This window comes from Babylonia areolata, chromosome 3 (genome assembly GCF_041734735.1).
Source record: "Babylonia areolata isolate BAREFJ2019XMU chromosome 3, ASM4173473v1, whole genome shotgun sequence".
Classification (NCBI taxonomy): Eukaryota; Metazoa; Mollusca; class Gastropoda; order Neogastropoda; family Buccinidae; genus Babylonia; species Babylonia areolata.
The window spans coordinates 14,400,499-14,415,620 of NC_134878.1; the positions used below are offsets into that span (position 1 = coordinate 14,400,499).

At 41.9% G+C, this 15,122-nt stretch overlaps 1 protein-coding gene across 1 annotated transcript in view; it reads left to right on the forward strand.

Moving 5' to 3' along the window:
- The window catches only part of LOC143279757 (uncharacterized), a 46,627-nt gene extending 36,979 nt beyond the window's left edge, over positions 1-9,648 (forward strand). The window contains exons 15-18 of the mRNA XM_076583885.1: positions 1,497-1,631; positions 3,285-3,410; positions 5,328-5,444; positions 8,187-9,648. Of these exons, the coding sequence (XP_076440000.1) occupies positions 1,497-1,631; positions 3,285-3,410; positions 5,328-5,444; positions 8,187-8,593 (785 nt within the window). The 3' untranslated portion in view covers positions 8,594-9,648. The remainder of the gene's footprint in view (positions 1-1,496; positions 1,632-3,284; positions 3,411-5,327; positions 5,445-8,186) is intronic.
- Positions 9,649-15,122: the final 5,474 nt, after the last annotated feature.

A 15,122-nucleotide genomic window follows, 5' to 3' on the forward strand; every position in this document is an offset into this window, starting at 1 on the left:
GAGGCTGCCACTGATTGGCTGCAAGAGGGATGGGAAAAGATCTCTGATGCCAAGAACGTGGTGTCTAGTGTGTTGCTCAGTTTATGACAGGGATGTTGACATACTGACTGATGCAGCTGTGTAATGTCAGATCTAAGTATTTGACAGTGATTTTATTATAACAGGAACTCGTGACAGGCATGTCGGTATACATACTGATGCAGCTGTGTTATGTTATGTCTAAATATTTGACAGTGTTGTCCAAAAGGACTTCATTGTTCCTCCTGAGGGCGGTTTTCTGAAGCTGAAGGGAAGTGGTAATACAGTTTCTTTTCTTTTTCTGTTGGTTTTTTAGGGTGTGTTTTTGTATGTTTATTTTTGTTGTTTATGTTTTTGTTTTTTTAAACTTTGTCTACAAAGTGAGTGTATGAATTAACCCTGTCTCTTCTTCTTCTTCTTCTTTGTTCATGGGCTGCAACTCCCACGTTCACTTGTATGTTCACGAATGGGCTTTAACGTGTATGACCGTTTTTACCAGCCATGTAGGCAGCCAGTCTCCGTTTTCAGGGTGGACCCTGTTTCAATTGTTGGTGGGTTTTCTGTGTCTGTGCGTCTATTGTAAACTTCAATGTTGACATTTTTCTTAGATGCTGCAAGTGGTTGAACCAGGCAGGGTGACAGATATTAATAGAATCTACATTGCTGTCACCTGATGAAGATACATATATTGAAAAGTCTTGATGAATGTTTCACGATTGACTCTGATCTTTGAAAAGACATGTTTTGTGTGAATTGATGATAAACTATATAATGTATTGTAATATGATACAGTAATTATGTGAACACAGGCAAAAACCAAATGGCAGACAGTCAAAGAACAGTGAACTGTTCAGCTCTTGCCTCTGCCTCATCATTATGACAGGAAGCATAGACGGGCGCAATAGCCGAGTGGTTAAAGCATTGGACTTTCAATCTGAGGGTCCCGGGTTCAAATCACGGTGACGGCGCCTGGTGGGTAAAGGGTGGAGATTTTTCCGATCTCCCGGGTCAACATATGTGCAGACCTGCTAGTGCCTGAACCCCCTCCGTGTGTAAATGCATGCAGATCAAATACGCACGTTAAAGATCCTGTAATCCATGTCAGCGTTCGGTGGGTTATGGAAACGAGAACATACCCAGCATACACACCCCCGAAAGCGAAGTATGGCTGCCTACAAGGCGGGGTAAAAAAAAAATGGTCATGCACGTAAAAGCCCACTCGTGTACATGCGAGTGAACGTGGGAGTTGCAGCCCACGAACGCAGAAGAAGAAGAAGAAGACAGGAAGCATAGTAAAGCACAGCCTTGTCACGTAGACCCCACCTTAACTGGACCTCCATAGCAGCATCTTCATCATCATCACCATGGTCATCCTCTTCCTCTTCCTTCATTATCAATATCTTTTTCCTTCTCCACTCACATGGGTGTATTTTAGTCTGTTTCCGTGAACCAAAGTGTGTGTGCGTGGTGCGTTTCAGGTGTGGACGTCAACAGTCAGGACTACGCAGGGTGGACCCCGCTGCACGAGGCGTGTAACCGTGGCAACGTGGAGTGCGTCAGGGCGCTCCTCAAGTTTGTTCCCAGTGCCACCCTGGATAGTTTCTTTCATGCCGGTCAGTCTGTGCTTTGGTTTGTGTTGTGCGTTGGACTGTCAATCTGAGGGTCCCGGGTTCGAATCACGGTGACGGCACCTGGTGGGTAAAGGGTGGAGATTTTTACGATCTCCCAGGTCAACATATGTGCAGACCTGCTAGTGCCTGAACCCCCTTCGTGTGTATATGCAAGCAGAAGATCAAATACGCACGTTAAGATCCTGTAATCCATGTCTGCGTTTGGTGGGTTATGGAAACCAGAACATACCCAGCATGCACACCCTCGAAAACGGAGTATGGCTGCCTACATGGCGGGGTAAAAACGGTCATACACGTAAAAGCCCACTCGTGTGCATACGAGTGAACGCAGAAGAAGAAGAAGAAGAAGCTCCTCTTCTTTTTCTCTGGCTCGACACTCAGCTTATATCAGAGATTTACATAATTTGGTTGGGCCAACATAGAAGTGAGAGCTGTAGTATCAGTGGTTACTCCACTGCAATGGGAATTCGTTTTCAGCTTAGTCTCTTGTGAGGGACTATGACTCTCAAACAAGGAGGCAAGATTACACTGGGTTTAAGTGCTGGTTGGGGCTGGTTGGCCTTTGGGAACCATCCCGGCATTAAAACCTGTACAGCCAAGAGAGTGTTGGTGTAACTTGGGCAAGATACTCTCCATTTTTATCAAATTCCAGCCCAGATAGTCATGTCAGCAGTTGCCTCCACTGCTGTACTGATGGTCTACGTCGGACAAGACTATCACACAATACAGCTCTTCTTCTTTTGTATTGTATTTATCTTTTGTTACAACAGTTTTGTGTGAAATTCAGGCTGCCCTTCCCAGGGAGAGCATACAGTGCTACATCCCCCCTTCGTTTTTTGGGGGGGTTAGTTCATATTTCTGTCTGGCAGTGTATTTGTTCTCCTTTCAAAGTGACTTGTACACCTTTTCTTGCCTTGGGTTCTTTAACGAACGTAAAGCGATGGTTGTGTCCGTCATGTTGTTCGTCTTTGGCACTGGTTGTTGATGAGGTTCTGACATGATCAGTAGAAATTACTACTTCATTTGGCCTTGGGTTCTTTAACGAACGTAAAGTGATGGTTGTGTCTGTCATGTTGTTCGTCTTTGGCACTGGTTGATGATGAGGTTCTGACATGATCAGCAGAAATTACTACTTCATTTGTGTCATTTATTGACTTGTTGGCTCTGTCGATCTGGGCCTTCTTGAATCCTTTCTCGATTGTTTTCAGGGAAACATGCTGCCAGGCTGATAAAACCCACGACGGACTTCATACAGTGATGCCTGGCAAAGTCTTCCAGTTTTTATGAAGAATGGAGAAACTTTGTTGTTCCCCCGGCGATGATTGCCAGAACAGAGTTTGAACTTTTGACAGCTTCTTCAGTTTACTTTGTGATGTGCGCTCGCATGCTGTTTGAAATTGGATAATTTGTGAGTTTAGTCAGATTAACAGTTTCCTTCCAAATGTCATACTTCCAAGTGTTTCTGAACTTTGTTTGGGCAGACTTTAGTTGTGTATTATAAGGCACATGGTTCGAAGTCGTTGTGGATGGAAGGGGTGGTGGGGTGGGGGGGAGTATTGCCCTATAGTCTGTAAAATATGGTAACAGTTCTCAGAAATCTCTGTGTGTGTGTGTGTGTGATGTGTGTCTGTGCAGGTAACAGCGGCAAGAAGTTGCGGAAAGTGAACCTTAACCTGGGGAACGACGAGGGGATCACGGCTCTGCATGACGCTGTCATGATGAACCATGTCAGTGTTGTCAAGCTGCTGCTGAAGTATGGAGGTGAGAACACACACTTACACACACTCATACACACACACACACACACACACAGCATGCACACACACACTCACACACACACCAGTACTCTGCCACAGTGGCATTGAAACAGAAACCTCTGTCAGGAGAGAGATGTAGACATATGACAACCAAGGCTTTGTCACAGGTATTCACTTCTCCATATGGCTGTTACCAGTAGGCTGCTGTTTTTCGCTTTTCACCCAAAGGGTAGCTGATGCTGGAACAGACCAGGGCAAAAAACAACAACAAAAAAACCCCACAAATTATAAGGAGGAAAAGAGAGAGAGAGGGGGGGAGAGAGAGAGAGAGAGAGAGAGAGAGAGAAATTCCTACTCTGTGAAAGCTATTTGAAGTTTACTTGTACGTTTCTGTGGAAGGTGACAAGGGTGCCAGCTGCCACATTTTGTTTGAGGCAGTTCATTCCAGTCTCGGATGATGTATGACATTGGGGAGAAAAGAGAACTTCCTGTACGGTGTTCTACTGTAGATAATACTACTACTTTATTATCTTTAAAGGGAAATTGTTGACATGACTTAATAAAAAGCCAACAGTGTCATTTCCCCAGTGACACCTCCGTTTGCTAAGGGGCGGGGACTTTTGACTCGGGCACCACAGTTTGATCACTGAGAATTCCCCACAGCAGGGCTCTAGTTGCGCAGCATCAATCTCTGTGGTGCAGAAGGGAAGTCTGTTGAACCAGAGATAAAAGGAATCTGCTTGTGTTTATCAGTATTCGTGAAAAAGAAAACTTAATACAAAGAGACGGATGAGTGTCCAAGAAAATACAAAGAAATAGATTCTTAGAAAATTCAAAGAAATAGATGAGTGTCAAAAAAGGAAGAAAAAAAAAAGAAAAAGAAAAAGATGATTATCTGAGAAAATGAAAAGAAATGGAAGAGTGTCTGAGAAAATACAAAGGAATAGATGAGCACACTGGTTCGAATCACGGCTCAACCGCCGATATTTTCTCCCCCTCCACTAGACCTTGAGTGGTGGTCTTGACACTAGTCATTCGGATGAGACGATAAACCGAGGTCCCATGTGCAGCATGCACTTAGTGCACGTTAAAGAACCCAAGGCAACAAAAGGGTTGTTCCTGGCAAAATTCTGTAGAAAAAATCCACTTCGATAGGAAAAACAAATAAAACTGCATGCAGGGGAAAAAAAAAAAAAAAAAGGGTGGGGCTGCAGTGTAGCGACATGCTCTTCCTTGGGGAGAGCAGCCCGAATTTCACACAGAGAAATCTGCTGTGACATAAAAGAGAAATACAAAGAGTTCCTGTCAGGAATGCAAAATTTGCTTTGTGAACCAGTTAATTGTCTTAGCCCTTATATTGACTGGGATTCCACTATATATTTCTGATGAAAGAAATAACACCAAATAATCAGTGTATGGTTTTCAATCATTGTTGTTGTTTTTATTTGATAATGTCTGTGTTTTCTGTTCTGATATTTTCGGTTTGAAGTATTCCATATATGTTGTTGAGGTGTTGATTGGAGAGGGTGAGATTTGTTTTCAGTGTTGTGATTTTAGATGTCTGTTATTTTTGCATTGTGATGCAAATGGTCAGCTGAAGTATTGTGTTATGGTTTTTAGTATTGTGATGATAGTGTTAAGTTTTGTGATACTAAATGTGCATTATTTAGGTCTTGTGATGTATGAAAGGTACAGTGATCTTTGTGTGTGTCTGAACATACTGTAGTGTTTGGCTGGATGTCTTTGCAGAGTTATGGATGTAAGTCATTCATTTTATTGCTTAAATGCTTGTTTACATGTTGGTTTTTACATTGTACAGCACAGCTGAGCGTGCTTTACATGAAAAGCTGCTACATAGATTAAATAATGATTGTTATTACCATTGCTGTTATTCTCATGACATGTTTGCACACTGATCCAGGATCCAGCCTGCTGCAAGCCACGACAGCGTGGGGCTACACGGCTTCGGACTTGGCCAAAACGGAGGAAATGCGTCAGATTCTGTCCTCAGACAGCAGAGACCTCAGTTTTTCACAAGGTCAGAATGAAGAAAAAATCCACTCTTGATTATGTTTCTGTGTGTGTGTGTGTGTGTGTGTGTACATGTAACAGGGTTTCCGTTAACGCACATATGTGCATCCCTGACTCTCTATAATGAGGACACACTACAGTTTCGGCTAGGGAGTCTGCAGGACGCACTGTAAAATCGGCGTCAATCGAAATGTGAAAGAGCACGGTCAAACAACTTCTTGTTTCACTAGTTTTCGGTTGGCATCTTATCTTCGCGAAATCTGCGACTGCTGCAAGGTTCATTACTTTCATCTTATCTTCCTGTACAGAAACCTGTTACCCATTTCCGGTACGCTCACAACGAGGCTAGTCCAGTATTCTGTGAAACAGTTTGAAACCTAAATGCCTCCACTATCGTGGCTTGATGCTTCAAAATGCAAATAAGACGAAATGGCTGATTCTGTTCACCATAGGTTCTTGCATTGACATGAGGAAGTTTCAAAAGGTAACAGTCAGAGGAAGAGCAGGGATTTCTTGTGGGAGTGTAAACACTGATAAGGTCAGAAAGATAAGTAGGTCCTGCGGAGTGGAAAGCAGAATAGCAGAGACATGCAACTTTGTATTTAATTCTCACTTCAGTGGGGAGCCAATGTAGAGTGCGGAGGTGAGGAGAAATGTGATCTGTTCTTATATATGCACTTCATTGTTTTGCTTTTTCTTGTTTTTTTTTTAAACAAAGAATCACCACAGCTATGGTTTATAACCTAATGATGTACTGAAATGTAATGATTGAAAGATGTTTTTTTTCAAACGCATTGTTCATGTTCATGGTACACATCTGTCTGAAACAACCTCAGTGATTGGCCAGAGGTAGACCACATGTCTCTTCTTGCATAATTTAAATCATCTCTTGATTTTTTAGCATGATTAAATGAAAACATGTTGTTCTTTTTTTCTTTTTCTTTTTTAATGAAATTGTCCTTAACATTCTGTGAAGTCTGCATTTCATTGCTATGAAAGGTTCACTTGCTGTCAAACACATTTCGGTAGGTTCTCTGAAACTATTCCAGACTGTTAGCAGCAAGGCTGGGAATACTTATCTGATCACACTCGATAGCTGTACTTATTTTTTGAGAGATCTTTTGGGAAAGATTTGCACAGAAAACTGAATTAACATTGCTTTTTGAAAAAAAATCTTTTGGGGGGGGAAGATTTGCACAGAAAACTGCATGAACATTGCTTTTTGATAGATCTTTTGGAGGAAGATTTCCACAGAAAACTGAATAAACATTGCTTTTTGAGAGATCTTTTAGGGAAGATTAGCAAAGGAAAATGAATTGATATTGCTCAGTGACTTGAAAAACCCATTCAGTGACTTGCGGAAAAACAGTCTAAGGGAATTAATATATATGTATTTTTTCATCACTGGAATGGATGTACTTTCACCTGTAAGATGCATCAAGAGAGTTGATTAAAAAAAAAAAAAAAAAGAATGAAAGAGAAAAAAAAAAGACACCCTTCAACTGCACTTGAGTGCCATCATGACTACTTCTTTGTTCGTGGGCCGCAACTCCCACGCCCACTTGTATGTACATGAGTGGACTTTTATGTGTATGACCATTGTAGGCAGCCATACTCGGCTTTAGGGGATGTGCATGCTGGGTATGTTCTTGTTTCCATAACCCACCGAACGCTGACATGGATTACAGGATCTTTTACTTGTGTATTTGATCTTCTGCTTGCGTATATGCATGAAATGGGGTTCAGGCACTAGTAGGTCTGCACATATGTTAACCTGGGAGATTGGAAAAATCTCCACCCTTTACCCACCCGGCGTTGATATTGAGATTCGAACCCAGGACCCTCAGATTGAAAGTCTGACACTTTAACCACTAGGCTATTGCACCCGTCCCATCATGACTTAAAATGATCTGGAGTGAAGGCAGTGGTGTGCTATCATGTTTTAATGGAAGTTAATCCCCTTTGTATGTGCAAATGCAGAAGATAAAATATTTGTGCTTAAAGATCCCATAATCATGTCAGGAATTTGGTAATCCAGTCTGCTTTTAGCGAGTTGTGGAAACGAACCAATCTGCCACAAAAACCCTCAGAAAATGGAGTGTATGTGCCAAAGTAGAATGTCAGAAATGGTCATACATGTAAAATCCCATTTGTAGATACAATCAAATAACTGAATTGCAGCCCACCATCACATGATTTCAGGGAGGATAGATCATGATCTGGATTTTTATCTTTAAAATTTTTTTTAATGGAAATCCATTTCAGGTGTAGAACTATATGATTCTCCTTCATAAGCTTGATGCCATGAAAAACTTCACTTATGAACATAACTGGATGAAAAGAATGTTGGCGTTGTTAATGGTCAGGATGAAGTGATAACAGTAAAGTGAAAAGTGTCTGAAAGAGTTGATAACAGGAGAATGTATATTAAAAAAGACAAAAAAAGAAATTACCCATGAAGGAAACATGTTTTTTTGGATTGGAGGGAAAGTATTTTATGTTGTTGAATCACAGCTAACCATTTTCTTGGGATTGGAGGGAAACTATTTTATGTTGTTGAATCACAGCTAACCATTTTCTTGGGATTGGAGGGAAACTATTTTATGTTGTTGAATCACAGCTAACCATTTTCTTGGGATTGGAGGGAAACTGTTCTATGTTGTTGAATCACAGCTAACCATTTTCTTGGGATTGGAGGGAAAACATTGGTTTAAATCACTGTGGACCATTTTCTTTGTTCTTGTTGCAGAGTGTTTCTCACAAGATGCAGACAGTCAGGAGAGGGAGTTCGTGCCCTCATCCTTTATGTACCGGGAGGTTCTGGACACTGGCGATGACAGCACCCACCACTCCGCCTCGCTGGAAGAGGTCCGCAAGTTCCTGGTGCTCCTGACCCTGCTTCTGCGCTCTCATCTTCAGGTTCTGCAGCAACAGCGGCGACTGCAGCTACAACAACAGCTGCAGCAACAGCAGAATGGGCCGCCGCTGCAAAACCAGCAAGAAGCGCTGCCAGAGATGGAAAAGTGTAAAGAGGACATGAAGTTGTACGTGCAGAGTTTTGAACGGCATGTGAGAAAGATCACCACCGAGGATGTGTTCCGTCAAGTGAGGGTGCAGCTGTGTGTGTTGGAGTCCTTGTTGACCGAGTGCTGTTGATGCATGTGTGCGTCTGTGATGATTGCTGCGGAGGGCGTGTCTCACAGTGTGGGTTTTTTTTCTCAGCATCAACGCTCAGCTTGACGGGCGCAATAGCCGAGTGGTTAAAGCGTTGGACTTTCAATCTGAGGGTCCCGGGTTCGAATCACTGTGACGGCGCCTGGTGGGTAAAGGGTGGGGATTTTTACCATCTCCCAGGTCAACATATGTGCAGACCTGCTAGTGCCTGAACCCCCTTCGTGTGTAAATGCATGCAGAAGATCAAATACGCACGTTAAAGATCCTGTAATCCATGTCAGCGTTCGGTGGGTTATGGAAACAAGAACATACCCAGCATGCACACCCCCGAAATCGGAGTATGGCTGCCTACATGGCGGGGTAAAAACGGTCATACACGTAAAATCCCACTCGTGTACATGCGAGTGAACGTGGGAGTTGCAGCCCACGAACGCAGAAGAAGAAGAAGAAGGAGAAGAAGAACGCTCAGCTTATATCGGAGTTTGACATGAGCTTTACAGGTGGGCCTACAGCAAAGTGAGAGCTGTATGATCAGTGGTTTCTCCACTGCAGTGGGAATTCGTTTATGGCTTAGTCTGTTGTGAAGGACTATGACTCTTAAACTTGGAGGCAAAATTGCACTGTCTCTTAGGTCTGCAGTCTTGGGGCCTAGTTGGCTAGAACCATCCGACTGCCCTTGTGGCAGAGAAAGTGGCGATGTAACTTGGGCGACACATTTTCCACCCTAACCAAATGCTAGCCTAGATAGTTGGGACAGCAGTTGCCTTCTTTGCTATTCTGATGGTCATTGTCATACACGACTGACTATCATACACACATACATATATATATATCTGCATCGGAGGAAGTAGTTATGAGGAGACAGTCCAGTATTGCAGTCATCAGTATTCCGGTCAACAGCGACCGGAATCTTAGGGCACTGGATTGCTGTAGTGGTCTGGTTCATATCACGATGAAGCTTGTGGGTAACGTTGTGGATTTCGTTTGCAGAGTGGTGTGAATTGTGGTTACAACAGAAGTGATTGAATAGCCAGTCGTCTTTTTTTTTTTTTTTTTTTTTTTTTTTTTGCTGCCCCATCATCTGCACTGTTTCAGTGGCATTACTCCCATGTCACTCATTCCGAATCTTGGATACACAGCTACATCCAGTCTTTTGATTTTGGAGTGTTCTGTTCTGCAGATTTTGGATAAAGAATTTTGTTCTGCAGATTTTCAAAAACGTATTCTGTTATACAGCGTGTTTGCCAGATGACGTGACAGTATTATTGTTGTAAATAACCTCAGAGTGCGAGCCTGTAAGATTGTGGGAGGCTGGCGAGAGGTCACATGTGATATGGTTGACGTTTTCCATTGCAGGATTTTTGTTGTTTGTTGAACCTTCCTACCTCCATCCCCACCAGTAGAATATTGAAAAATTGTTGTTGTTTTTCTTGTGTGGGGGAGGGAAGGTTGTGGGTAAGGCAGGGGCGTTTTGTACTGATGAAAACATTAGTAAGCTGGGGTGTTTTTTGTTGTTGTTGTTTGGGGGGGGGGGGGGGGGGGGTCTGCAGTCCTTTCCATCTTTGTTGATCACTGGATTTTGATCATGTCTGTCTGTAAGGCAGTGCTTATTTAGGGCACTGCTGTATTAAGGGAAGTGTTACATCTCTTTTGAACTCAACTTTTTAGGCGTCTTGCAGCATTAATGCCAGTTTCTGAGACTGTTGTAGTGGAGCTCTTCTGCTTAGCAACTAGTACATATCTGCAAATTTCTGTGAGTTCTGTTGCTAAATTTATCTGCCCCCCAAGAGCAGACTTTGTGAGGTGCAGCAGTCCAGTTTGACAGGGTGTGGGGGCTGGGCAGGGGCAGGGGTCTTTTGACATGACAGTTATTGAACTGATAGTGTTTAATGAAGACGTCGTGAGGGCTCTTTTGACATGACAGTTATTGAACTAATAGTGTATAATGAAGGCGTTGTGACGGGTCTCTTGACATTGAACTAATAGTGTATAATGAAGATGTCGTGAGGGCTCTTTTGACATGACAGTTATTGAACTAATAGTGTATATTGAAGGCGTCGTGAGGGGTCTTTTGAGAAGACGTTATTGAACTAATAATGTATAATGAAGGCGTTGTGACGGGTCTCTTGATATTGAACTAATAATGTATAATGAATGCGTCATGAGGGGTCTTCTGACATGACAGTTGTTGAACTAATGGTGTATAATGAAGGCGTTGTGGCAGAATCAGCTAAGCATTGAACTTCCGACGCACAGTTCACCACTAATCAGGGTTCAAAGCCCCGTTTCAGCATAGCGTTAAGTCCTTGAGAAAGGTAATGTATTCCGATTTCCTCACTCCACCCAGCTGTGAATGGGTGGCACGGGTGTTCAGTGCTGGCACTTTAGTTGGCCCTGCGAAAGTTCGTGAACCCAGGAAGTAGGGCATGGATATAAATAAACGCGGCTGACAAACAGGCCGCGCCAGCGGCACTCGCTGTACGCTTGTTCGGCGGTAAATCTGCTTTGTTTCTTTCGCGCATCATCTCCTCGGATGGATCGGAAATAACGACTAAAGAAGTGGTTTTCTAAAAAGAACACAAAATAAGCTTTCCATTGACTCCAAACACAATATGTTTTCTTACATAGCGGTTGTTGTGGCAACGGTTGAAACATAAATGAAGAAAGAGAAGAGAAGGATAAGCAGAAACATGATCGCAAAAATCGTTAAGTTTAAATCCCTCTCTAAGAAAACCGGCGTTTAGCACAATAACATCGTAAATACACACAGAACATATAGCATGCCTGCATGCAGATTAGCTTACCTTTTGAGTTGTGCGATTTTTCTTGGCAGCACAACAAACGTTTAAATGACTGTAGCATGGTGAGAGTGAGCAGCAGGGGGATGGAGAGCGGGGTGAGTGTCTGTCGGCTTATGGCACTGCCGTGCCCTTCATTCCACGAGAAAGACGAAGATTTTTAAGGCAAAAAAAAAAAAATGAAACGATGATGTTGATAAAATAATGAAATTGTGTAAATCAAATCAAACTGCACTCCAATAATACAACCAGGAATAGCAATAATTCAACTTTCTGTAATCGCTGCAGGAAATGTGTGGATGCTGTGAAAAGGTGGGAAAAGCGGGGCGGGGGCCGCGGGGCTGAGTGAAACAAAGAAGGCAGTGTCCCAGTTTGGCGCGCGGGGCCAGAAATACCGCGGCGAATGTGCCGGTCAGTACAGAGTGTGGTGGGAAAGTCTGGCATTAAAAAATTTTTGACCCAAGACGCTAGACGCTGCTCGGCCAACTAAAGAGCCGGATTTTGTGCTCGGCTGAGCAGCCGTGGTGGGTACCTGACATTGGTAGAGGAAGGTTATAATGATGAAAGGAGAGGATTGGGCATCGCCTTCCAGTGGTGACCCCTAGACATTGTATATGAATTTTCTGCCTTGATGCCTGTAAAAGGCAGTGGGACTTTTAGCTCTCTCCGGACGAAGGAATGCATGAGCATTCCTACATAAAATGTATTCGGTTTCAGACGACGGAATGGAATAGCATTTTCAAGAAATAAAAATCCATCACGCGCTGTAATGTGATTTTGTGATTAGCCAAGCAGAGTGCGCTATTCTGGGTCACTCCACAATCAGATGGTATGATTGGTCAGACTGTCATGTGTGGCCTGTCTCACACACACGCTGACAAAGTCACTGACCGGTCGTCTGCTCGCATGCCAGCCTGTTAGCAAAGCGGGCTCTTCTCAAAATGTTGTGAAGCGAACAAGGCAGCGACGGCAACGTTTTGGGGTTGCCGAAGAATTTGAAATGCTACAAACTGAAGGGTCGGACATTGAAGAGGTGGATGATGACGAAGAAGAAAGCGAATTTAATGCAGAAAGTGAGCATGGGTTTGGTGATTCGGGGTGAAAAATTGGCAGTATTTTCTACATACGGCAAAACTGTAAAAATAAGATGAGAAATTTGATTTTTTTTTTATATATGTAATAGCTCAACATGTAATAAACCAGTTCTGAAAGTTTCATTTTCTTACTCTGTATTTTGTATTTTTTGTAAAATTTTTTCCAAACCCTTACAAATGGGCTGTCTGTGGGGAAAAGCAAGGGAGAAAACTTGTCATCCCGAGTGAGTTAAACTTGATGGATCACATTCCTCATTTTGAGGGCGAAATTCTCAAAGCTGTGATTATTCAGAGAAGATGGATAACTTAAGATACTAAACTGGTTGGAGGGAAAAAACAAACTGGTTGATCCATTGAAACATTACATGAGATGAAATGTGTACGAGTGAGGTCTGTGTTTCAATAAGTACAATTTACATTTGTCTCATGGATAATTTGTCTAGGTTTTGAAACCCCCGTTGACAGTTTTAGTCTTTTACTGTATGTGTAATAATGGTATTTATATTAGGTCTGATTTACATGTTACACTTTTCCTTAACAGTCGGCGCTTCTACAGACTTGTACATATGTATCTGCAGTGTTTCCATCACAGGTTTTTTATGTTCACAAATGTGATTCTGTTCCATTCTTGCCACATTTTTCTCATCCTATTGTTTTAAATGAGAAACATCAGAAAGAAAGCAGACATTATTTGTTATGGCATTGTATGCTCTGAGAAAATCAGATTAACAAAACATTGTAATATTCAACAGACACTTGCAACGCTTAATAGAAGCAAATACCAGTTGGCATTAGTTTTAGTGTAAAATGTTTACAGCTGGATCATCTGTTGAGGTTGTGCTTGCAAATAGTTCTATTGTTTACGTTGCCTTTTGTTGAAATTTATTCGAGCTAAATTGTTCATGAACTTTCAGATATGTAAAGGGCTGCACGCAACATAAGGAGGTAATGAAAAGGCTGCTTTCCATAGAAGCCATGTGTGATTTACTTGATCCAGGCAGCGTGTATGTATACTTGCATCAAATGGAAAGGCAGCTTTAACAAGGTTATCTCACAAAGTTCTCACAGCTGATACTAAATCATGTGTTCAAACTTCAAATGCTCTTCACTGTAATAGTATTAACCTCATAATTAGTAATTAATGTAATAAGTAGAATAGACATTTCGTAAAAGGGTTGGTTAAAATTGAAATAGCTGTTACATGAATTGTCCACTTGCCTGATGGCACAAATATTTGTTGGTGAAATATACTTTGTGTCTGACAGTCAGAGAAAGAATGACATATATACAAGATAAATATATCGTAAACTACTATTTGTTATAAGTTTGTGCTAGAAATTCTAGGATTTTTTAAACATTTTTTTTTATGAGCATATAATTTATAATAACCTATAATTATGATGAAAATGAAATTGTTCTCCTGCACAATGTTGCAGAAATTATCTCCAAAGTTGTCCACTTTATGTTGTAGGTTTTTCATCTAGCCAGCTTTTGTGTGTGTGTGTGTGTGTGTTGTTGGTGATGGTATTTTTTTGTTTTGTTTTTTTTCTTCTTTTTTTTGTAGTTAGGAAACAGTCTGATGGTGTTATTAAGTATCTTGGTTGTGAAAACAGATAATCAGGGAAGAAGATCTGATTTGTCAAAAAATGTTGTTTTGTGCTTTCAAGCTTAATTCTGTAGAGCATGAAGCAGCACATCACATGAAACATCAGATGCGATTTTGTAATTTAGACTCTGTTATTTGTTTGTGTTGTTGTTTTCAGTTATTTGTTCATGGTGTTGTTTTCATTTTTGTGTAGTTTCTTTTTGTTTGTCCCATTTTAATTCCAATTCTTTTCTTCTTTTTGGGGGTGGGGTGGGGGGGGGGGGGGGTGGGGGTTGGGGTTGACATGTTTTTTTATTTCTATTCTTTTTTTCAGTTTCTTTTCCCTTTTTAAATTTTATTTTATTCATATATATTTTTTCTTTACTATTTCTTCTTTTGAAATTGAGAGAGAGAGAGAGAGAGAGAGAGAAATGAAAGCATCAGGACTACTGGCTGCAGTCTCAAACTTGTTTTCATTGGCAGAGAGAGAGAGGGGAATGGTTTTTTTTCTTTTTTTTTGGGGGGGGGGGGGAGGGGGGGGGGGGAGATGGAGTTTGGGTCTTTTTTTTGGGGGGAATGGGGTTTGGGTTTTTTGGGGGGTGGGGGATGGGGTTTGGGTTTTTTTTTTTTGGGGGGGGGGGGGGGGGCGTTGGGGGGTTTGGGGGAGTGAAAGGGAGGAGAGAGGAAGGTGACAGAGTTGTGGTTTGGGAGGCTGCATCCCAACAAGCTCAACTGTAATTTTTCCAAGATGCTAAGTCAAACAGAAATGTGATGTCAGAAGAGTTCACTGAAATGTTTTGAAAATTATAATGCCTTCCATGAAAATGGAAAATTTCTTCCCCTTTTCTTGCATACTTGAAATTTTCTGCAAACCTGAGCACTACTCACTGCCAACTTAACCAAAGGGAAAACAGAAAAGAACAGCCAGTGAGAATGTACAACTTGTTCACTTTCGGCCAATGAGGAAACTCGATAGCTAGCCAATGGGAATACACATCCCACTGCAAAAGTCAACCAATGAGAAATCATGTTTG